The 22,688-nt window shown below is 64.6% G+C and overlaps 2 protein-coding genes across 2 annotated transcripts; both read right to left on the bottom strand.

The window, feature by feature from the left end:
- Window positions 1-944: 944 nt before the first annotated feature.
- Window positions 945-10,967, bottom strand: LINJ_06_0810 (hypothetical protein, unknown function; the record flags this gene model as incomplete). Its single annotated transcript, XM_001463124.1, has 1 exon — window positions 945-10,967. The coding sequence occupies one exon, from the start codon at window positions 10,965-10,967 to the stop codon at window positions 945-947; it is 10,023 nt and encodes a 3,340-aa protein (XP_001463161.1).
- Window positions 10,968-16,493: 5,526 nt separating this feature from the next.
- On the bottom strand, window positions 16,494-22,475 carry LINJ_06_0800 (RNA-binding protein-like protein; the record flags this gene model as incomplete). The annotated part of the gene is made up of 1 exon (XM_001463123.2): window positions 16,494-22,475. One exon carries the CDS (start codon window positions 22,473-22,475, stop codon window positions 16,494-16,496), a length of 5,982 nt encoding a protein of 1,993 aa, XP_001463160.2.
- Between the last annotated feature and the right edge of the window lie 213 nt (window positions 22,476-22,688).

Genomic DNA, 22,688 nt, shown 5'->3' with positions numbered 1-22,688 from the left:
GCCGCCGGTTCTGCAGTGGCTTTTTGTACGGTGTGCTTCATTGACGCGCCGCCCGTCTGCCACGATCCGTTATTCCTTTCCCTGCACTTCTCCCTCGGCCACCCCTTCGGCCGCACGGCAACGCATCGATGCTTGCCACACCGCGTCCAAAGACCGTCGCGCCGGATGCTCGGTCCTGCATTGTGTCTGCAGCACAGCAGCCATCACCCGGATGTCGACAACTGCGTCGCCTCCCGCAGTAATCGCTAGGAGTTGGGCCCAAGACGACGATAACGGCGCACGCAGCTCGCCGAGCTGCGCTTTAGTGGGCGGATGCGGCAGCAGCGGCGACACAGGACACAGCCACACACCACCGCTATCGCTGAAGACCCTGTGCGCGCCGGTGGCCTCACCCCCTACAGCTGCCTCGACGAGACGCGCGCGGCGGCCGCATAGGAGAAGGAAGGGTGCGGCATCCGTCGCCGCTCAGTGGTGAGAGCATGTTCGAGGGCGCCGATGCCGCCTTCACGATCGCGTCGCTCCGCTGCTTCGGTTGTCATAGAGAGGAGGCCTGGAAGGTCCACCTCGAAGAGGGAGATGGCCAATGCTGGTTGTTGCGGAGTTCCGCCAGAGGCCGTGGCTCAGCTGCGCTCAAAGCCACGTCGCCGTGCTGTCGTGGCGGCCGCTTCGCGTCAAGCGCCGCTGCCGCGCAGGATGCGTGGCCATCGTGTGCGGCAGCGGCGTAGAAAATGGGTCGCTGCTGTGGCGCGCCCGGCCCCCAGGACGGCTGGTGGCGCCGCTCACGATCGACCGAGGACTGCCCGCCGAGATGCTGTTGCACCGGCTGCCCTGGTCGTCTTCCCGGGACGTCACGTCCTGAAACCACTCAGAGCGGCCGGTGGTGCTAGAGTGAAAGGCAATGACGGGCAAGAGGCGCCCTTGCAGCGCCGTCGGCGTGGCGGCCATCACCTCGGTGAACGACAGTGACAGAGCATGCTCCCAGACGTCGCATGCGTGTTCGCGCTGGCCTCCGTGTCGCTGCCGTCATCTCTGTCGCCCCTGTCAGGGTGATTGTGGCCTTCGCCGATGTCGGCGTTGCTCTGTATCACGACAGCGGGAACGCGAAGCGGCCGCCCATCGCCTACCACTTCGCGCAACCGAGCTGAGCGTCGCTCGTGCGTCGGGCGCAGCAACAACCGCGATGGTAAACTGACGTGCACAGCAGCCGTCACGGCAGCAGTATCGCTGCTCGCCTCATCCTCCTCGCTGCCGTGCACGGCATTGGAGCTGGTCGCGTACGACGGACGCGCACCTACCACGGGCCCTTCTGCAGCTGCAGTGGTTGGCAGCACGTCGTTCGCGTGCATGCTCGTGCTCTCGCGCGACATTGCCGAGCTGCTCGCGTTATTCCCGCTCGGCCACTCCGACATCACCGTCGCCACTGTCGCGTTGTTGACGGCAGAAACGAGGGAGAGCTCACTCACGTCGTCGCTGAGAGGGCGCATGCCGATCACCTGATAGGAAAGCGTTTTGTAGCTGCAATTCGCTTTAAACGAGCGCGAGAAGCGCAGCTCCTCAGCCGAGTTTGTCGCCGCACCATCACTGACGCGCCGCCGCCCGGCCGCCAACGCAGTTGGCGCGATGCAGCGCTCACTGGGCGAGCGCGGCGAGGAAACACGTGACGGCGTCTTCGCACCCGCGTCTACGCCCGGTGCGGCGGCGAGGACCGCCAACGATGAAGACGACGTCGGTGCCGCCTGTCGATGTGAGGAGCTGCGGCGAGCAGCACCGACGCGGCCTCTGCGATGTCGTGCGATCGCCGATAGGGAGGGCGAGGAGATGTTGTTGAGACCCCCCAAGTGCTGCTTGAGATGACGCCATTGCGGCCCGCGGCGTAGCTCAGGGGGGATGTAGAGAAGCGACGAGAGCGTGCCGCTGGGGAACTCAGATGACGTACGCACGCTGTGGCCGCCCCCAAGACTGCCGCTCCCGCTGCGGGTTCCACTGCCGGAGGCGTCCCACGGCGGCACAGGTGTCGCAAGGTCGCACTCGGCGCCACTCAGTGGCGATGACGGAGTTGCATGAGGACTCTGTGCGAGCGAGTAGTGGAACGGCGGTATGTTCGCTGACGGCCACGCAGCCCCGGCCGCCGGCGCCCCGGCATCGACTGTAGAGGAGGGAGAGTCGTGGACGTTATGACTCGTCGTGTTCAAGCTGCCCGCGCGAGCACCAGCAGTGCCGCCGTTGCCGCCGCACAGCATGGTGTAGGCTTCGCCTGCTGCCGTCGTTCGGACGATCGCGTGCACGCCATAATTGGATGTTGCTGCTGGTGGGGAGGGAATAGCTGCGGTCGCGCCGGTGCATGACGGGGCCCGTGAGGGTCGCGCTGGCGAATCGGGGGGCGCCGGCACCGGCACGACTCGGTCCTGCTGGTCCTGCTGATGTCGCGAGACACTGCCGCGCGCAGCTGCGCTGCACAGAGCGGCGGGCTGCGGCACCCCTGTGTCGCTGCGTGGTCGTTTCGGTGAACTCAACTGCGAGTTCCGGTCGTGGTCATCGAGCATGAGCGCCGGGATTCCACCGCTCGTAAAGCTCTCATTGCGATCGTGGAGAAAGGCCAAGGGACTCGACAGGTGAAACAGCGCCGGCGATGCGTCACACGAGAGCAGCGGCGGCGGGGAGTAGTTTGCGCCAGCCGTCCTCGTGGCCGCTGGCGGTGGAGTGGCGGCGTTCTCGTTTGCAGCGTCGTCATCAGACCTGCCCTCGTCGGCACCAGTCGATGGAGCTGTCGCTGTGATGACGGACGCCCGGCTCACGGCACCCTCTCTACCGCCAGCGATGCTGCCACTACTCTCGCCGCTTCGGTGCACCGGCCCGGCGGAGTTCATGAAGGGTAGAGATGACGAGGGCGCAAAGGGGTGCGCGATCGCATGCGACGACGTCGTCGTGGCGACGTTGACCTTTCCACCGCCGACGCTGCCCGTGTGCGAGCGCTGCCAACTGGAAGGCGCAGCAGCGCTGTTGGAAAGTGTGCCGCACGCTCTGTTCTCTGTCGCGTCTGGAGTGGCAGGGTCGCCAGCGGCACCACGCTCGAAACCGCCGCCGCTGCTCATGTCTGTCAAGCTCACCGAGTACGGTGTGGAGGTGGTGATGGTGTTGGTGGTCGCCGATACAGACGTGACCTGCGGCGCCGGCATCGCCGCGGCGGCGAGCACGATCCGCGACGGCATCTTGTCGTGCGCCACCGCTGCCGACTCAGCTTTCTCGGTCGGCACAGGCCACCGCTCATGTGCCGCGAGTGGGTGCAGAGGTGAGCAGCCGGCGCTGAAGCGGCGATTGCCACCACGGCGCCCGCACGACGTCTTGGCAGCGACAGTTGGCATGGTAGGGGAGAAGCACCGCGTTCTCGGTATCAGCGACGTGTGTAGAGCGCTCGCGTGTGCTGCATCGAGCACCAAGACTGTGTTGCTGCTGCAGCCCTCGACCGTGATGGCTGCGCTACCTCTCCTGCTCATCGATGCTATGGTGGTCGTGTCTTCGCCATAGCAGCCGCTGAGCGGACGCCTCGCCGTGGCTGGTGCGCGCGTACTCTGCGGATGCGGCTCCAGCGACAGGCGGGCGGCAGCAAGGTGGCAGGAGTGGTGCGGTGGCTGGTCGTGCTTGTCGGCTTTGACGTTTTGATGGGCGGCAGTGCCGCCCAACGGATCATCGCGGTCGCCCGTTGACCTGTCGCGCCTCCGTTGGCTTCCCAGCAGCCGTGACGCCGACCCGGGCGATTGTGCGCCGTCCGCCGCGTTAGTTGGCGTCGGCGCGTACTTGGGCTCTCGCGAAAGCGAGGACAAGGCCGTGGCAGCAGCGGCACCGGAGCTGCCGGAGGGCTGGGTCGTGCGCAGTGACGATGATGATGGCGCCGTTATCGTCGCCGACAAGGAGGTAGCAGTCGAGTCCGTGGCGTGCAGGGTAGAGGTCCGTCCGCTGAGCTGGTCGCTACCCGGCTGTAACATCGAAACCGTCTTCGTGGTAATAGGGCATGCGGGCAGATCGGGCATTGGCGGAGCGAGTGTTATCTCGTCCGCGTTGCCTGCGGCATCGAGCGTTGGTGCAGCGGTGCCGGAGAGGGCGCTCAGGAAGGTGCGCCTACTCAGCGGCGTTCCCCGGAAGACGTTCCGTTGCGTCGCGGCAGCCAGTGTGATGACGGAGTTCTGTGCCGCCGGCAATACCACGACTGTGCTGCTGGCAGATGACGCGAGCGAGCCAGAGGTGGTGGTATCGTCGGAGGCCCGCTTGTGTTCGGGGGTATTCGTGCCGTCGCCACCGGCGATCGCGCTGCTGAAGCAGCGCCTAAAAGCCCTCGCCGCACTTCCGAACACGCTGTAGGGCACCTCAGCTGTGTGCGACCCACCATCATCGGCGCCGGCGGCGGCGTAATCTAACACAGAATAAAACAACGGCGTCAGTGGGGCTGTGTGGATGAAGGAACTCCGTGACGTCGCTGAGCTGCTCCGGGAAGTGCGGTTGCTCCTGACCCCCGGCAGCGGTGCCTCTGACAGCGAAGACGCCGCCGGCACGAGCGGCCGTGCTGGCAACAGCAGCGGTGCGGGTGCCGCACCGTTCGCCATGGCAACGCCGCCGCCGCTCTGGAAGAGGTTGTATGTCTGCTGGCCTTGCCCAGCGTAGAGCGGCCTCGCTGACTTCACCTCCAGCGCTTTCCACGCGGCAGGTGGGTGGCTCCTGCCTTCGCGCGTTCGCGCGCAGAGGGACGACGTTTGCGACGACGATGACACTTCAGAGCCCGTGCCGTCTTTCTCTGTGCCGGTGCATCTGCCGCTGCTGCGCCTGTTGCGGTGTCGGCGCAGCACAGCAATCGCCCACCGCTTTATCTCGCGCGGCACGCTGCCCAAGAAGGTAGATCGAGGCGTCGGTAAGCTGCTGTTCGAGCTCTCATGCAGCTGCGACTGCGTGTGAGAGGCGGCGGCATCGGTTCTGTGGCCGTCGCTGGTCATCGCTGAGCTCAACGGTACCGGTCGTGACGGGCCACCACCACATCTGTCGTTGGCATGTTTGTCTCCAGCGTCACGCACTTCGGTCGATGCCGGTGCGGACGCCACAGAGCGGCGCCCGGCGGCAGCCTCGGCTGCTTTCGCGGTGTCGCTAGGGGCTGATGGGGCAACGGAAAGTCGCGACGACGATCGGGTGTTGTGGTCCCCTTGCGCCACTGACAGCTGCGACGCGGCCGCAGCGGTGGAAGCCGAAAATTCGGCGGCTGCGCTTCGGGTTTCGTCAGCCTTGCAGTCGCACTCCGCTGCCGATGCGTTCTTGTCGACGATGGCCCGCGCCCCTTTGGACGATCCCATGATCTCCGCGTGGGGCCCACCACGGCCGAGCGTGGACGCCGCGCGCTGTCTATGCGGCTGGCACCCCGCAGGAAGCGAAGGCACCGCAAGTGGGCACGCGCTGCCCCTCGCATCCAGCGACCCACACAGCGCCACGCCGCCCACATCGGCCGGTACGGATGCATGCACCGACACGGTGGAGGACTGCGAGAGCTGCAGTGATAAGGCCGTCGCCGTCACAACGGCAGCCGCGTTGGGCACAGTGGGAGCGGTGTGGGCTGTTGTGTGCGGGTCACCAAAACAGGACTGCTTCTCCAGAGAGGGGGCGCACATAGATGGCCCCGCCCGCGTCCCGTCACGCACCAGCAGCGGGGAGTTCGTGGAGATGGAGCCATCGGCGTATGGCATCGTCTTGGATGCGGTGCCGCGGAGCGAGGTACCCTTCGCACTGCTCACGGCCAAGGTGTCGGCGGCGGTGGTGCTACTGGCTTGCAGCTGTGCATCGGCCCCCGGCCCTTCGGTGGCGCTGCCGTCCGCGCCGATATCCACCTCTGCGGATGGCCTCACCATCGACGACTTTCCATTTTCCGAGGTACTGCGCAACCACGACACAAGCCGATCGACGTCCAACAGCGAGGGCATCTTCGACTTGTGGAGACGCCTGGCAGAGTCGTCTCCGTCATCTGTGACGATGCTCTTCGATGGATTTTCGGGCACATCCTTGCTCGACGAACACGCGGAAGTCGATAGGTGGAGTGGGTCACCGTTCGCAGAGGCGGTCATGGAAGAGAGAGAGGTGAGTCGTGGTCGTGCTGCGCCGCTGTCGCTCTGCGCCGTTTGCGAGGACGTCATCGGCTCAATCCGCTGCGGCTGCTTCGAGTCATCGTGATGGCGGCAGTGCGGCTCTCTTTTCTTCTCCGCCGAGAGGTATGCGATGGGCCGGTGCGCAGGTAGTTCCATCACGCATGTCGCGCTGAGGTGGTGCTCCGTATTGTCCGTTGCGGTACGGTGCGTTGGTGTCGCTTGACCAGAGAACGACCGCGCCGCACTGGGGCGGTGGTCCCCATCGCCGCCGCTGCCGCCGGTGCTGTTGCCTCGTCCGCTCGACAGTGAGCTATCCGTCTTCTGGGTGTGTGCAGGATTCTCAGCGGCGTATCCGGCTTCCGTGGAGACAGTGACTGCGCCGCTGCCACCGCCGCCGACTGGCGCCCTCTCATCCCCCTTTGCGTCCTCCGTAAACGTGAGGCTGTCGTGTGCGGGAGGCTCGTCGTGACCGCAGCTTGTCCCCACCGCTACGGTGACGTCGTCACTGGACACATCCGCAGATGAGCCGGCCGCCCCCGCCGTCGCTGCTGTTGCGGCGCTCGCGCCAGTGTGGAGGGGCAGCTTCGGGGTAGTGGGAGCGTCGAAGACAAGCCGCGAGGACGACACGAAGTGGTGAGTAAGTATGGAGCCGCCGATGTCGCTCAAAGAGCCGTCGGAACAGTCACAAAACCTGTGCGCGTTCGCCGTCGTCGTTGGACATACACCGTGAGATGCGAGGCTGCTGACGCCGCCGGTGTTGCTCAAGGAGGGCGGCGGTGGCATCGATGGAAATACGCCCGCTCGCTGGGGCGGGTTCGGCGTAGACACGGCAACCCTGCTGTTACTGCCCGAACGTGGCGTGGCCCAGGTAGCGGTGTCGTCGTCTGGCGCCTTTGCTGGTGGGAAAGGAGAGAGCGAGGACGTCTGTCGCACAGACACGGAGCCGGCCGTACTGCGCAACGTGCCGGCCGCCAACGCGTCCAGTGTCCGCCGGTGCTGCGCAGCAGCCAGTGAGACCTTGTTGCCGTCCCCGAGCGAAGCAGAACGCGGTGAAAGTGAAGCAACATCTGCCAGTGCCAGCAACGCGACTGGGGCGATATCGCTTGCGGTCGAGGGAGTTGGCGCCGCCGCCGCGGCCGCAGCAAGGTGGGGCGGGGATAGCGGAGGCCGCGATGCGCCGGCCGTGGGGCTCTTGGCAGCAGCCCCCCGCATCAGGAGCGACGACGCCGCGGAAGAAGTAACGGAAGAAAGGGCCTTGGGGGACGAGTGGGTGCCGCGCGGGTACGCCGACGGCGCCCGCGGCGTCGCGAGGCCCTGCGTGGGCAGAAGGGCCGTGGCACCGTTGCTCGGCAGCTGCGTCGTGCTCACCAAAGACACCGTCGGCACAGACCACCGAGTCGAGGAACAGATGAGCCTGCCTGCCTTAGACTCGAGGAAGGAGGTGTCGGAAGAAGGCGTGCAGAGGCGTGAGTCGATGCGGCTGCCCGAGGTTCCTGGCTTCGGCCGCCCTGGGACGGTGCGGAGCGGTGTCACGAGCCCCGACTCGGCAAGCGGCCCTGCGAAGCAGCTGCTTGGTGGCATTGCCTTGGCAGCTGCTGCATCCTTGGCTCTGGCCACCACATCGGCACCATCAGGTGACGAAGCACAAGCCGCCAGAGCAGGAACCTCTGCTGTGTGCGACGAGAAAGTGGGAGGAGGTGCGGTACTATCCTGATGCTGCAGATCCCGCTCCGCCACCTCGAGGCGCGGGCTCAGCGTTGGCGCGCCGGGCGGCGCAGGGAGGCCGGCGTGCAGACGACCACTTAAGTGCGCGGTGTCCATGCCGCCACCGAAGTCGGCAGGGCAGGCGGTCAGAATGGACGGCATGGCCCCAATTCCAGTGCCCTCACGAAGCCGCGGAACGTCGCGCGCGGCCGCCACGGCCGATCCCCCACAGTCGCCGTTGGGGTCAGCAGGCGCCTCCGTTGCTGCCGGTGACGCAGATGGTAGCTCAGCGAACAGCGTCAGCAGCCCTCGCTGACCCGCAGCGCTGGACGATGCCTTGGACCTGCTCGGCGTCGTGGATAGGGCCGACTGCAGGGGCGTCGTCTGCGGAAACAGCGCAACGTCATGGCTCAGTCGATTGTGCAAACGCGGAACTCCACCACGCGGCGCTGCCGCGTCGTCCCTGTCGTTGCTGCCACTGCTGTGGTGGGCAGGGACAGGCATTGGCTTCTCTCCGAGTGGGCTTGATCCAGCAACGAAGACGACATCGGCACCCACTCCGCCCTCTTCGTCTTTGCCAACGCCAACAATGTCGAGTGACGAGAGCGTCGGCGGCGCTTCGTTTTGCGTCCCGCCACCGCCGCTGGCACTCAGCTTAGAGGCGATGGTAGTGCTCCGCAGATGCGGGCTCTCAGTGCCGCGCGCGCGTACCTCTAGCACCGCGTTTTCCGATGCGGTGCCGTCCTCGCTGGCAGCGTGCTGCGGATGATGGGGCATGCGCGGCGGCGACGCAGCAGAACCGCACTTCTCGACCATGGACGCCTGTTGTCCACCGTGGCCGTCTCCGATGGCCTCCATCATGGCAGCCCCCGCATGCGAGGCTGAAAGCAGCGGCATAGAGCCTTGCCTGCGCACGAGGGACGAATTCACGGCGGACGATGAGCATACGCTCGAGAGGGAGCTGCGCATCAGCGGCGGTGGCGCTGCCGAGGCAGCCGGTGGGGCGTCCGGAATGTGCGGGGAAGCCGCGCGGCCAGTGAGGACTGGCATGTCCACGATGCTACCGTCCTCCTTGCTCACGTAGTCGACCGGCTGGCTCTGTCGAAACAGTTGCGTCGGCGATGGCTGATGAGAACCTTGTATCACAATGCTGGCCTCAGCCAGCGGCGTTGGTCCGGAGAAACGTTCAGGGGCGGACGGCATACTGGGCATGCTCGCGACGAGCTCTGAGGAGCCGCGCAGGCGACGGTACAGCTGAGCGCCGTCACGGCCTGGGTGGAGCTTGTCGGGCGACACCGCCGAGGTTATACCGGAGGCGATGGATGTGGACGAGGATGGCGACGTGAGCGGCTCCAAGACGGTGTACTGAGCAGTGGCAGAGGCCCTCGTCATGGCCGCTACAGCGGCAGACTCTGTAATGGCATGCGTTACGTCTGACAACGTGCTCCCAACTTGACAGTCGGCTGCGGTGGTGGCGACGCTGGCTGTCACGGGGAACATCGACAGCCGCAAATTGAAACGCCGCCCCTTCGTTGGGGTTATCGAGGTGGCGGTCGTGCTCGTAGTAAGCACTGCCTCGGAGATGATCTTGGGGTCTCTCGTGGCGGTGTGGGTGGTGCTCGTCGTCGCTGCCGAGCACGTTGTGGCGGGGAGGCGGGAAGCCAATGAGGCAAGGCGTTGTGGCACCATCAAGTGCGGCGACGCGACAGCTGAAGACATCAACGACTTCTTGGCAGCCGCGTTGTTCAGCCGCGGCATGGCTGCAGTGCCGGTGGCTGAGGCGAGCGCCATCACCGTCGTGGAGGTGCCAAAAGCCATCGTCGACTCCGTGTGAGAGCTGGGGGAGGAGGCGGTCGTGTTGGCGCTTGTGTTGGTGTCGGCGAAGGATAGCGACGGTGATCGAGGGGCAGGCTGGGCGGCGGCGAAGGGGCAACCAGCCAGAGAGCGCTTCGCTGTCCCATCACGGGGACTGCCCGCGTTCGTGCTCGACACCAAGCTCGGGCAGCGCGCGAAGGGTGAAGACGAGAGACCCGCTCTGTTCACGGATGGCGGCTGAGCGCACCCACTCTCGCCTCTGCCCTCGCTGCCTACGCTGCTGGTGCTCACGTGTGCCGGTTTCACCCCTGCAAGGAGACTCGGCCGTCGTGCAGCGTCGCTCCCGTGGTAAACCGGGGCGTGACTGTCCGGGCGCGATCCACCTCCTAGGTCGTGCGGTGATGACAATGACGACACCCCAACTGCGGCGACAGCAGGTGGAGTGGGTATGAGGACAGCCCTGGCGCCATATTGGGCGTTCGTGCTATGTGGCGTCAGACTGTGTCTGCGCGGCGCCGTTGACGACGACGACAGGGACGAGGTGGCCGTGGTGCCACTGCGTTGTCCACAAGCAGAGTCCTCCTTCACAACATCGTCATCCGACGCGGTGGCAAGGCTGAAGCTTTCACGTGCAAACTCCCTCAGGACAGGAGAGCAGCCGATGCGACTACCGCTGCCGCTAAGAAGGCTTGCATGGCTGTCGCAGTTCGTCACGCTAAGGAAGCGCAGCTGTGCCGAGACCCCGATTCTGCCGTGGTGCACCCGTGACGTGCGCGCGGCGCGGCAGTTTGGCGACTGCTGACCAGAGAGCTCGCTCTGTGATGTTTGCCCGTTGCTCTTCTTCTTTGTGGGCACGGGAGGGGTGTCATCCGTGGCGCGCGATGGGATGCTGATGCCGACGCTGAGGGAGGGCACGCAGGCAGGCGAGTCTCTACTTGCCACTGCCTCACCCATGCCGCGTCGTGGCTTCCTGAGCGGTGCCTCCGGCGCCGATGGGACGCTAGGCGGCTGAGGGGAAGTCGGGGCGTCACTGCCGCTGCGCCGCTTCATGCCAAACGCCTTCAAAGCTGCCGCGGGGACAACGGCGCCGGTAGACTTAACGCCGGGATGAGCTCCGCCGACAGCGACGCCGCTGCCGCTGGTGCTGCTGCTGTTGCTGCGGCTGACGCGGTTAGTGGTTGTATTCAACCCTGGGGAACGGTTGCAGCTACCGCGCCTGCTGCCGCTCGCACCGACAACAGGGGCGGCTGACAGACGTGTCGCTTGAGCCGGAGGAGGACCAGAGACGGCAACGCCATCACCGTCCTTGGCGTTGCTGAGGGGTCTGTCCATGATGATCGATGACGCCTTTCACGGAAGCGTACAGAGAGAACGTTGCGGGAAGCCCACCTGTGCACGAAACAAGTGATGTGTAGAGAGCTAGGAGGGCCCAAGCAGGGCGCATGCACACGCACGCACAGGCGCCGACACACCTAAACCGTGGCCAGAAACAAACTCTCAGAGAAGCAGGTTCACATAAAAGAGAGTGAGGGAGTCGGCGTCGCTTGATGGTCGACGTGTGCTGACGAGTGGGCCAACGAGGACGACGCACAAGTGAGGCCACGCGCGCGAGCAAAAAGACAAATACAAGAAAAAAAAAACAGAGAAATACGTGCCGCTTGCGCGTCTCTATACACATACGTTACCTGAGAAATCGATAGAAACGAAGGCCCGTCCCCCTGTCCCGCTGTCCCCCTCAACGAGAAGCGCACACGCACACACGCGCAAAGAGAGAGCAGCAGCAGCAGCAGATGTGCCTGAATTACCGCCACCACGCGCAGTGGCTACAGCACCACCACCACCAACAGGAAATAGCAGCAACGACAGAGAGCCACAAGCAGCTACACACGCAACACCCCGGCGTGGGGGCGGGGGAAGGCGACCACAAGACGTTGCGAATACGCGTGCGTCCGAGACGTTCGGCTGAGTTCTGAGCGTGAGAAGGCCGACACACTATACATAGAGAGACCAACAAGAGACAACAGGAATGTGACGTAGGATCCAGCCGAAGGACAGCAGCGCACACACGCACGTGTAACAAGCCTGACACAACGACAACCGAAGGAAAAAGGAAGGAAGCACACGCAATAAACCTAAACGGGTCGGCGAGCGAGCGAGGGTGAGGGGTGCAGGTGTAGTCGATCGCAGTACCGCGCACGCGGCACAGTGGAGCCTGTTGATGTCGCTGAAGGTGCGGCAGTCCTAGTCGTCTCAGAGGTGGCTACCAAAAACGCGTGAAGAGAAGCGACAAGGAGGGAGGCGCACAGAACCCCAACAAGAACAGTTGTAAAGGTGTCGTCTTCGTGCCACGGAAGCTGAGGTGTCGCGGGCGCCGCGCACCACGAGCCACAATTCGCCTGCGTGCGTCCGACGATGAGCTTGGCAGACGTCGATTCGCCGCCTAAACCAATATTGATTATGACAAGGTATACAAAAATGATGTTTACGACGATCACCGCACACACGTGCACACCGATATATATATATATAACGAAGCCAGACAGAGTTATAAATATATGGGCGTGGGTGTGTGTGGGTTTGTGCCCTAATGTACGTGCCGAGCGCGCGCGTGTGTGCCCCACCCACCCACCGCAAGATCGAGGCGGCAGCGTACGTGACGTCGGCACGCGTGCCCCTTTTTTTTTGGGGGAGGGGGGGGGGCAGCCCAAAGATGTACCACGGCAACGGCACCGCCGAAAAGAGAAGTAGGTGGCCCGTGAAAATAGAGCGGGCGAGCCGGCAGAACGTTCTCGTTCCCGCTGTGGGTGATAAGCGGGTGATGACGATGACTGACGTGACTGCGGCTGCCGCCGTCGTCGTGGAGGAGGGAAGGAAAGAAGGGAAGGGAAGGGAGGAATGGGGGGATGAAAAGGAAAGAGGGGGATGGCAAGCGAGTGCGTTCCAACACGAGCCACAACAACGGAATGCACACACGCACACTCGAAACCAAAAAGGAAGAGAAGAGCGGGAGGGCAGGTGTACGAGGTAGTAGGCACATATAAAGAGACAATATGTGTAGAGCGTTCAACAGACTAAAGGAGCCACTAAAAAGCCGATCACGCACGCACACACGCGGGAAGGGCGTGCGTGAGCGCACACACGCACACGTACAAGCACACACACAGAAGAAAAGTGGGCTGGGGAAGAGAAAGGCGCCACACGCGAATGCAAAGAGCAGGAAAAGACGGCCTCCAGAGGAGGTACAAATCCGTTCACGTCGGTGGGAGAGGCGAGAGCAGAGGGGCGGGAGGGGGGGGGGTAGGGCACAACTGGTGTCCGTCCAACTCCGTTGCCGCACCAAGAGCTACAGCCGTAGAAGAGCGGAGTCGTAACCCCCTCCTCCTCCTCCTCACACCTTCGCAGCTATCAAGGACGCCACGCGCCGCACAAAGGACGAGGCGACTGTGTTCCCGTTTGAGGAGGGAGAGCAAGAGAGAATGAGGTGGGTGCACAAACACTATCCTGTGCGTGCGCCTTTGGGGCCGCGCCGCAACACACGAACACGTCCGCAACGGTGCGTCCTCGTGGGGGTGAGCTTGGGGCAGAGGGAGGGGCCCTGTGAGTGGCTGCACCCTCCCCCTCTCCAGCTGTGCCTCTGCCTTGACGAGCACGCCACACCACAAGGACCGAAGCGCCGAGCCCGCTACAGCACGCACACGACTACTCTCCACCTTGGCGGTACCTGTGTCTTCTCTTCGACTTCTGTGAGCGAGCGCGAGAGTCGTGGGGACAGCGGCGCATGCGAGCCCCGGAAAATGGAAAGGAGCAACAAAGTAAAGCGGGGAAGGCAGAGAGGAGTGGATTGGGCAGACGAGGGCACCGCAGCACGCATCAGCCACTCGAGTAAGCGAGGGGGGAGGAAGGTAGATCGATGTCGAACATCGGTGCCCCGGCCTCTGCGGTGCACGTGCCCTCTCTCTCTCTCGAGACGAGGAAGTGTTCAGCGGGCGGAGAGGGTGAGAGGAGCTCCAGGCAGACCGCGAAGCCCCGGCCATCCACCCTTTCCATCGCTTAGTCGCGAAAGGGGAGGTAGAGACAGACAAGCAGAACACATCTGAAGAGACGGAGTGGCAATCAGAGAGCCCGCATTGATGCACTGCTGCGTCACAAGCGAATGCACAGACGCGCCCACACGCACCGGCAGACCCATTAGCTGGCTGCTAAGAGGACCGCCGGCCACGGTGGTGCGGCGTTGGTGCCCTGTCGACTCTCCATCACTTCCTCCCTCCAGACGCAACCTCTGATGGCCCACCCACCCTACCGCTCCCCTCCTGAGTCGCATGTGCTTGCCGTGTTGCTCGCTGGCATGTGTTCTTGCTCTTTTCGTGGTTGGTCCTCTGACGCCCCAGTGCAGGATGGGCGCCCCTCCCCGTACGCGGGGTCATGCAGCATAACAAGACGAGCGGGGTGTATCAACAACGCGCGTATGAACAGGAAACAAAACTAAAAGAAGGAAGCGGCACCGTGCTGCTGCTGGTGCCGCTACACCGCTATCCTCACCTCCGCGACACCCGTCCCTTCTTCCCAACACGCCTCCCCCCTCACGGGGCGGGCAACGGCATTAGACGCCGCCAGCATCCAGCACGCACGCAGGAGTGAGACCCCTTTATGGAAGCCATTCCTCCGCCTCTGGCTCCTCACGTCGCACTGTGTAATGCGACGTGATGCATCGTTACTCGCACATGCGCCTTCCGGTTCTTCCCACGGCCGCGTCTCGCTCCTTGTCTTTCCGCGCATCTCTCGAGCACGTCTGCCTCTGAGACGGCGGCGTTGCCTCCGGTCACGGGTGCCCTGTCGCCGGGCCCTCCTCGCCAGGTCTGTTGCTTCGCACCTTGCTGTAGATACGACAAGACGCGGCATAGGTGTGCGGGGCGGGGGCAGGGCTAGAAGTGATGGGTGCAAGAGCCGCGCTGGCTGCGCAGCGGCAGCCGCAGGAGGAGAAAGAGGTGCAGGCATGGGGCCCCTGCGGTGTGCCAAAGTACTGCTGCCGCTTTCTTTGTGGCACACCAGCAGACAGGCAAGCGCGCGCGTGTATGTGTGCGTGTGCGTGTGCGTGAAAGAGGAGGAGGGGGATACAGAGAGGCCAACAGGGGCGATATCGGTGTTAGCAGCGACGACGGCAGACGAAAACACACACATACACATAGAAAGAGGAACGACAATGATGAAGGTCGCGTCGAACAACAGCCGGCACGCACGCCATAACATGAGGGAGAGAGGGAAGGAGAGGACGCAGAAACACAGGCCAACACGCGCACGCTCGCGGACACCGACTCGCGACATCGCGGACTCATCACAGACACAGACGTGCGCGCATGAGCACACACTAACGCAAAGAACAAGAGAAGAAAGGAAGGGAAGGGAGGGAAGAGGAGAGAGAGAGGAGGAGGCTTAGCAACAGGTTCACAACACAGCACATGTAGAGAAAGGAAGAAAGGAAGCAGGAAGGGGAAGAGAAAGGCATGCGAGTGGGCATATCTGCACGACAATACGCCGCCGCAGCAGCAGCCCGCCCGAGCCCCTTGCTCTACGCCCCCCCCCACCCTCGCCATCAAGACCGTCCATTGTCGTTTCGCACGTCGGCAGCGCCCCGCCTTGCTCGGGCACGCACTGCATACTCCTCAGCGGCGTGCATCAAAGGCGGCAAGGACGACGACCACGAACAGAAGACCGATGCAAGAGATGAAGAGCGCCCCTGTCGCCTGCCTCGTGCACACGCACACACAAGCGCGCGCACACAGGCAGGCAGACACGCGCGTGGAGAGATAAGGGGGAGGAGGGGGGAGGGGCGAAGAGAAGGGTGCGCACACGGGGCTTGACGAATGTGACCACATACACAGAAAGAGAGAGGTAGCAGAGGGTCAACAACGATGTGCACTGTTCGCAGGAGAAGAGGAGGTGTGAGTGGGGTGAGGTGAGGGGGTGCCGTGGCGACGAGGCGGCGCCAAGGCACAACGTAAAGCTGAAGCAGCATTTTGCAGAACAACAGACGCGCACAGGAGGGAAGACGCGGGGAGGAGAAACAGAGAGAAGGGCACGCACGCACGCACGCCTACATCCACATCAACGCAGAAACGTACCACTCAGCGAAGGAGAGGGTAACGAGACAGAAGACGAGGAGGGGGCGGGGTTGTGCGAAGGGGAGAGCGCACCGCGCCCCCCCCCCCGCACACGCAGAGGTCATGAGAAGATGAGAAACAGTAAAGGCGAGAGGGGGGGGTGTCGGCGCAGCGCAAAACATGTAGGGTAAGAGGAGCGAATCAGGCACAGAGCAGGAGGCACAGACGCCCAGGCGAAGATTTTTTTTTGTGTCTCCTTCGTCCGCCTCGTTGTGAAAAGCACGACAGAGGAGGCACCAAGCACGTGCGGTACAGCAGCAGTGGCCCACAATGAGGAAGAGGAAGGAGGAGTGGGTTGGGCGAGGCTGGGTTATGAGGGGCCGACATCTGCCAAAGGCGCCGTCACACACACACACACACACACAACGCACAGCGCGAAGGAACAGAGAAAACGAAGCATACAAAACACGCATGACGGAAGCACCGCTTCCACGCCATTACGTGTGCGCACGTCTTCGGCCGCTGGAAAGAGAGAGAGACGGAGGGTGGGCGCAAGCAGACGGATCGCAACGTCGACGATCACGATGATGGGCCGCACCGCAAGGATCGGGAGGGTGCTGTAGCGCCAGAGAAAAGGGCCAAGTAGCACTCCCCCGCCCACCCACCCCACCCTGCTCCAGACGGCGCCGACGTGGAACAGGTTGAGCGGATGCGGTTGGCGCTGGTGCCTCTGCTTGAGCGGGCGCCGCTGCTGGCTTTGCTAGGGGTGCAGTGGCTGCGCGGAGCGTTGAGACGTAGCGTTGGGCGTCGTGCACGACACTTGCGCCGACGAGGCTGGCGTCGCCGGGCTGGCCGCATCGCTGATCGGGGCGGCACTGAACAACACCGGCGGCCCGCCGGTGGCCGGCGCCGTCAGGGCCGCCGCCTCCGGCACCGCATAGATGGTGCTGCCGAGCGGGTAAGAAATGTGCGGTGGCGGTGGCGGTGCCTGCTCGGTGGACAACGACGACGACGGTCCAGAACTCACCGGTGGGGGTGCGCTGAGCACATTCGACATCGCAGCTGCAGCACCACTAGTAGCGACACTCCAAGCGCGTGTGGCGGCCATGTGTGAGGGCGCAGCGGCAAAGGCAGCAGGGGCTGCGTGCACCGCTGACGCCGGATGCCCCGAAGGGCTACCGGCTCCTGCCGCACTGAACAGCGTCGAGTGGGTACTCGATGCGCTTGGGAAGTTCAGCGCCACACCCAGCGGCGGCGGCGTCGAGCCGGAGAGGATGTGGGTGCCCGTGCTCAAGCTAACGGACGAGGTGGACGCGGGAGAGCCGAGCAGATAGGCGCACTCCGCGACTGTCGCTGATGGATAACGGCCAGCCGCGCCGGCGGAAACGCTGGTCACAAGGTCTTTCGGGAAAGTCAACGGTGCCGCGGTGCTGCTGGTGCTGCTGCTGCCATCACCGTCACCGCCCATCACCATCATCAGCGGTGTCGGGCTCGTCAGCGTTGCACCATCTGCAGGACTTGTCAGCGCCACTCGCGGGTAGGTGTAGTGTGCTGCATGCGACGGCGGAGAGCAGAGGAAGGTCTCGGCAGAGGATGGAAAGCACAGCAGCCGCTGCTGCTGTAGGTGCGGCGGCTGTGAAAGCTCTGGCGCCGGCTCGGCCGTGGAAGCCGATGGGTGCGCAGCAGCTGCAGCGATGCCTGTTGCAGAGCAGAGGCTGGAGCCGCGCGGCTGCGTCGCTGATGCGGCCGCGCTGCCGTCCCTCGTCTGCGCATGCAGCGGCGTTGGTGGCGGTAGCTGATGTGACGGGCGCAAGTGATGCCACTGGTACTGCTGTTGGGGAGGCGTGGCTGTGGGTCGGTGCTGTGAATTCGGCTCCTCTGTAGGGTGCAGACGCGTGCTGTTGGCTGCCATGTCGTTCGCGGAGGAGGTGGAAAGCGGGGCCGCCGGCAGCGTCAACGGCGCGCTGCTGAGCACCATTACCTGATCCCGAAGCCCGAAGCGCGTCTGTTGAATTTTGGCTGTCTTGTCAAAAGACGGCGAGGGAGAGGGAAGAGTGGTATCCGCCAGCGAGTCCTTGCCGTTAGAGGAGAGCTGCACCGTCGACGCATCCACAACGATTCCACTGCTGGTGCCGAAATCGCCACGCCCTGCGTTGATGGTTGCGCCGGAGCCCAATGATGCCTCAGCTGCCGCCCGGACGAACGCCTCTGCCGCTAACTGAGTGGTGAAGAGAGTGCATGTGTACCACAGCTCCAGCGGAGCAGCTGGCGATGCCATCGCCTCTGGCGTCGCGACCCGACTCGCGCTCTCCGCGTCTGGCATGCCGACTCCACGCGGCGGCGCACACGACGGCTCGTCGCTCATGCTACGCCGGGTGCTCGGGGCTGCTGGCATCGTGGTTGTGCCGGCGAGTGTGGGGGAGGCCGGCTGCGCACAGCCGACGGCAATGGCATGCGTACAAACTGCCGTTCCCGGCAGTGTCACTGGCGCGGCCGTGTCTGCGGCCTCAAGGACTTCGCCACTCGGGTCGCCACGTTCGGTGGAGAGGGCGGAGCCAACTGACCGCAGCCCTGATGAGGCCGGCGTCGACGGCTCTGCAGGGGGTCCACTGAGCAGCTGCTCGGCATCCTCGACAACGGCGGCTGTGGGTGATCGAGCGACAGCCCTCCGGAAGGATGCCTTGCGGCAGTCCATAGGGCGCACGCAGCCGTATCCTTGTGTCGGCACATGAGCGCCGTAGACGACGCAGGACCGCATCATGTTCTCCAGCTCTTCCGACTGCACCTCTGCCGTGACCACGGCACTCGTGGGCTCGCTGTTGTCCTCCGTGCCCTTGCGCTGCAGCTGATGCTTCTGGGTGAGGTACTGCACGCACTGCGCGTGCACCCGCTGCTGCAGCGTGCAGAAGACGTCGATCGGCATGCAGACCGCATCCTGGACTGCGCCTTTGGTGCTAACGCGGGTGCTGTTGCCGGTACCGTTACTAGCGAGGCTGCTTTCGAAGACATCGGCATCGCCGCCCATCGCGATCATCGGCACCATTGTCTTTGACGTTGCAGCGGTAGGCGACCCGCCGACGGTGGCCGTGGGGAGGGGGCTACCGCTCCCACTGCCGACGGAGTCCCGCCCGGGCTGCTGCGACGGCGACAGCAGCGCGTAGGCGATGGGCGGCGTCGCCTTGTCCTTCGCAAAGCGGCAGCGCAGCACGTGGGGCGAGGCCGGCACGCGGCAGTGGTGCAGCGCCATCACACAGGCGGCCGCGTCGCGCTCCTCCGCGAACAACACAAAGCCGTAGCCGCGCGACCCGTTCGTCTCCGGGTGGTGCGCCACCGACGCGGAGACGATCTCGCCGTACCGGCCGCACAGCTCACGCAGTTTCGTTGTGTTCCACGTGAGAGGGAGGTTCGTGATGTACACATTACGGGTCGACGTGGTGGCGGAGGCGGGTTTTGCCGAGGACGCCTTGCCGGACACGGATGCGCAAGGCGCATGGAGCGACTGTGGCAGCTGCACCGTCGGGTGCGGCGCGGACGGCGACAGTAGCAGCAGCGAAGCGGTGTCGTTGGGGGAGAGCGAGAGAGGACTGCAGAAGTTGCAGCCGGCGCGCTGGGTCGCCGCTGCTGCCATGGCGGTCGCTGTGGCAGTCGCTCCGGCCGTGGCGGACCTGCTCGCCGACGCGGACGAGTACGAGAGAGAGCCCTCCTGCTGCTGCTGCTGCTGTAGTTGGTGTGGCTGATGAGGGGACAAGAGCGATGACGTCGTATTCGTTGAGGGAACACGATAAAGGCCACGCAGTGGCGGCGCCAGGGCCTTTGCTGCCCCCTTGGGGCTCATGAAGTTGAATGTCTCGGAGAAGGAAGGTGGCATGGACGTCCTGGAGACGGCCACGCAGCTGTTGTTGCCGGCGCCGCCGACTGGAGAGGTGCACCGCAGCGAGTCACCGCCGGCGCACGAGGTGTTTGACGAGGCGTTCGCGTTCGTCCTGATGCTGTCACCGATCGAGTGGGGGGGCGCCTGTCCCCGATGTGCGTCGGCCACACTGGCACCGGAGAGCTCACGGCTGTAAAACTGCGGCGCAGAGCCGGGTGAAAGTAGCATCATCGACGCAGAGCCGGACAGCGGTGTGCGCGGGGAGCGGAGCCCACTCGTCGTCGTCTGCTGTTGCTGCTGCTGCAAGATCCACTGCGGCAGCCTGCCCCCGGCCGCGCCCGCCCGGCTCACCGAGCCCGACGGCGGCGTCAGCTCCGTCGGCTGGCGAAGGCTGGAGGCCGTGCTGTCGCTAGCGCCCTCCTCCTGAAAGCCCGGCGCGGCTGTCGCGTGGGCCATCCGCACGAGCAGCGTGCGCGACTCCTCGCCCTCCGCGTGAACATGGGCCTGGTTCAGCATCGCCATGCATGTCACAGCACTTTGTTTATGCTCGAAGAGCACGAAGCCGTACCCCAGCGACTCATTCGTTGTGGAGTGATGGGCAACCTTCGCCGACAGGACAGCGCCATAGCGGCTGCACAGCTCACGCAGCATCGACGTGTTCCACGAGTGTGGGAGGTTGCGGAAGTACAAGTTGCGCGACGCCCGGCCCGACTCCTCCGACGGGGTGGTGGCAGCAGCGGTCGCGGCAGCCGCCGCGGCACTCGGCATCAGTGTGTACCCTCCGTTGACCTGCGGCTGTTGCTGTTGAGTGACAGCAGGACGCTGATACGAGCCGCTCGGAGTCGACGTCGAACGCGCCCTCGACGAGTCGCCGAGCACGGCGGTCGCAGCGGCTGTGGTCGGTGGCGCGGGATGCAGATGTGCCGCCACCACCTGGCCTGACCCAACGTATGCCTGCGGTGGGGAGTAGAGCAGCACATTCGCGCTGCCTGGCGGCGGCGGCTGCTGCGGCGGCGGCGGCTCCATGGCAACGGTCGCCTGTGGTACCTGATACAAGTAAAACGGCTGAACGCTGGGCGAGGACAAGAGCGAGTTGCTCGGCGTCTGGCCACCGATGCCCGTGCCCGTCCCACTGCCCGCCGTGCCAAGCTGAACGGCAAAGCTGATGTCGGTGCTGTTCTGTGCAGCGGTGCTGCCGCCTATCGAGGCGCCGCTGACGCTGTGATGGTGGGTGGCCGCGATGGACGCCTGCGGCGGTGACACGTACCGGAAGCTGTCGACGTCGCCCAGCTTTGGCATCGCGGCCGTACCAGCCGGGAAGGTATGCGGCACCGCTACCGGCGACGCTTTCCGGCCATGCGGCGAGGGATGCAGCGAGGAAGAGCACTGATGGTGGTGGTCGCGCAGCTGCTGCTGTTGCAGTTGTAGCTGCCGGGCTCCGTTCCGAGACGGCGGCACAGGGATGGAGGACTGCTGCGGCGAGGTCAAAGAGCATGCCGGGGCGGAGGGTTTGGCTACGGTGCCGGCGCTGGTCACGATGTAAGGATAGAGTGGCTGCTGCGGCGGCTGTTGTGCTTGTGCAGCTGCGTAGCCCGGATGGGCGGACGTCACGATGGTCGTCGCAGGATTGGGAGCGGCAGCAGCTGGCGAAGCCAGGGGCTGCATCGACTGGAGTGGCGACACGATCGCACTGCCGGAGGACGCAAAGTAGGGCGCCGACGATGGCGTCGCAGTCGCTCCGATAGCGGCGCGGTTCGGCATCTGCGGGCGACCATCGGTCCTCCGGTCGCCCCGGCGACCGCACTGCTGCATACCGGGCGTCTGCGGCGAGTGGGGCTGATGCCGCTCGCTTTCACCATCGCCAAGGCCGCCGGGTGTGCCAAAGGGGCTGGAGAAATCCGCTTTTGTGCGATGTGCGCACGTGAACGCGCCGTCTTCGGTGTCGCTCGCCACCGCAAGCAAGTGAGACAATGCTGTGGGACCAGCGCGCAGCAACCTTCGCCTCTCACCGCCCCCGCTCACCGTATCGTCCTCGCTCGCGAGGTCGTCGAAGCGCACGGCAGCGTCGACGGCCGCTTGAAGAGCAGCCGATCCGTCCTCATCGTCCTCAACGTCGTCTGCTCCACCGAAGAAGCCGCTGCTGCCGCCGCTCCGCCCGCTTCGCGACCGCAGCAGTGAATGTACGTAGTGGTCGCCGTACAGGCCTTCCATCCCCGTGCTCGTACATGGGCGACCGATGCCGACGCTGCTACTACGGCTGGTGGAGCCGCTGCCAACAACCGCTGCCGCGAACGGGTCAATGTAACAGCGTGCTGCTGCTGCTGAGTCGTCGCTCCGGCTGGCTGGCACCAAGATAGCGGAGAGGGGCTTGCCTTGGGAGGAGAAGGAGCGCGATGGCGCCGAAGAAACAGGCAGATGCGTCGCGGTCGCCGCAACAGCTGGCCCGGATGCCATCAGCTCCTGCGCTGGTGATGGTGCGCTGTGAATGGTGGGCCCACCTGTTAGCGTGAATTCGCTATCACCACCCAGAAGCACATGATTTAAGAGGTTCTGGTGACGCGCCGTGGCGCTGAGGGAAGAGCTGCAGACGTCAACTTCACCACTGAGAGGCGCACCGCCGGCCGCCTCCGGTGTTGCTGATGCGTCTCCCTCGTCGCTGCTAAACGCATCCGTGCATCCTTCAAGACCAAACTGCCGTCGCAGCGGATGCGGCTGCGGCCCGGCGCCGCCGACGCCGTCCCCAGGTGATCCGAGAGCGTGGCGGTCAGCGCCATCTGCACCATCTCCCGGCGCCGCCATGTCGGAGTCGTCAGTGGCACGCATTGCACATGAGACGTCCAACAGCTGCCCCTTCGAGCAGGTGTTCGGCATCGATGTTTCTCTACTCTCCCTCCCTCTCGATGCCCGCCCGCGGCGGTCGACGTCTTCGCGCCCTCGTTTTGTTTTCAATGCCTGCGCACGACAGCAAGCCAGACACCGAGGCAAGGAGGCTAGGAAGACTGCAGAACACACGGAAGGCTAGAAGCGTGGGACGGGGGCAGGACGGCACACGCGCAGAGGAAGCGGCCACCACGTCCGGCAACG

The sequence above is a fragment of the Leishmania infantum genome, chromosome 6, assembly GCF_000002875.2.
Source record: "Leishmania infantum JPCM5 genome chromosome 6".
NCBI lineage: Eukaryota > Euglenozoa > Kinetoplastea > Trypanosomatida > Trypanosomatidae > Leishmania > Leishmania infantum.
This window is presented reverse-complemented; position numbering and strand designations above follow the sequence as displayed.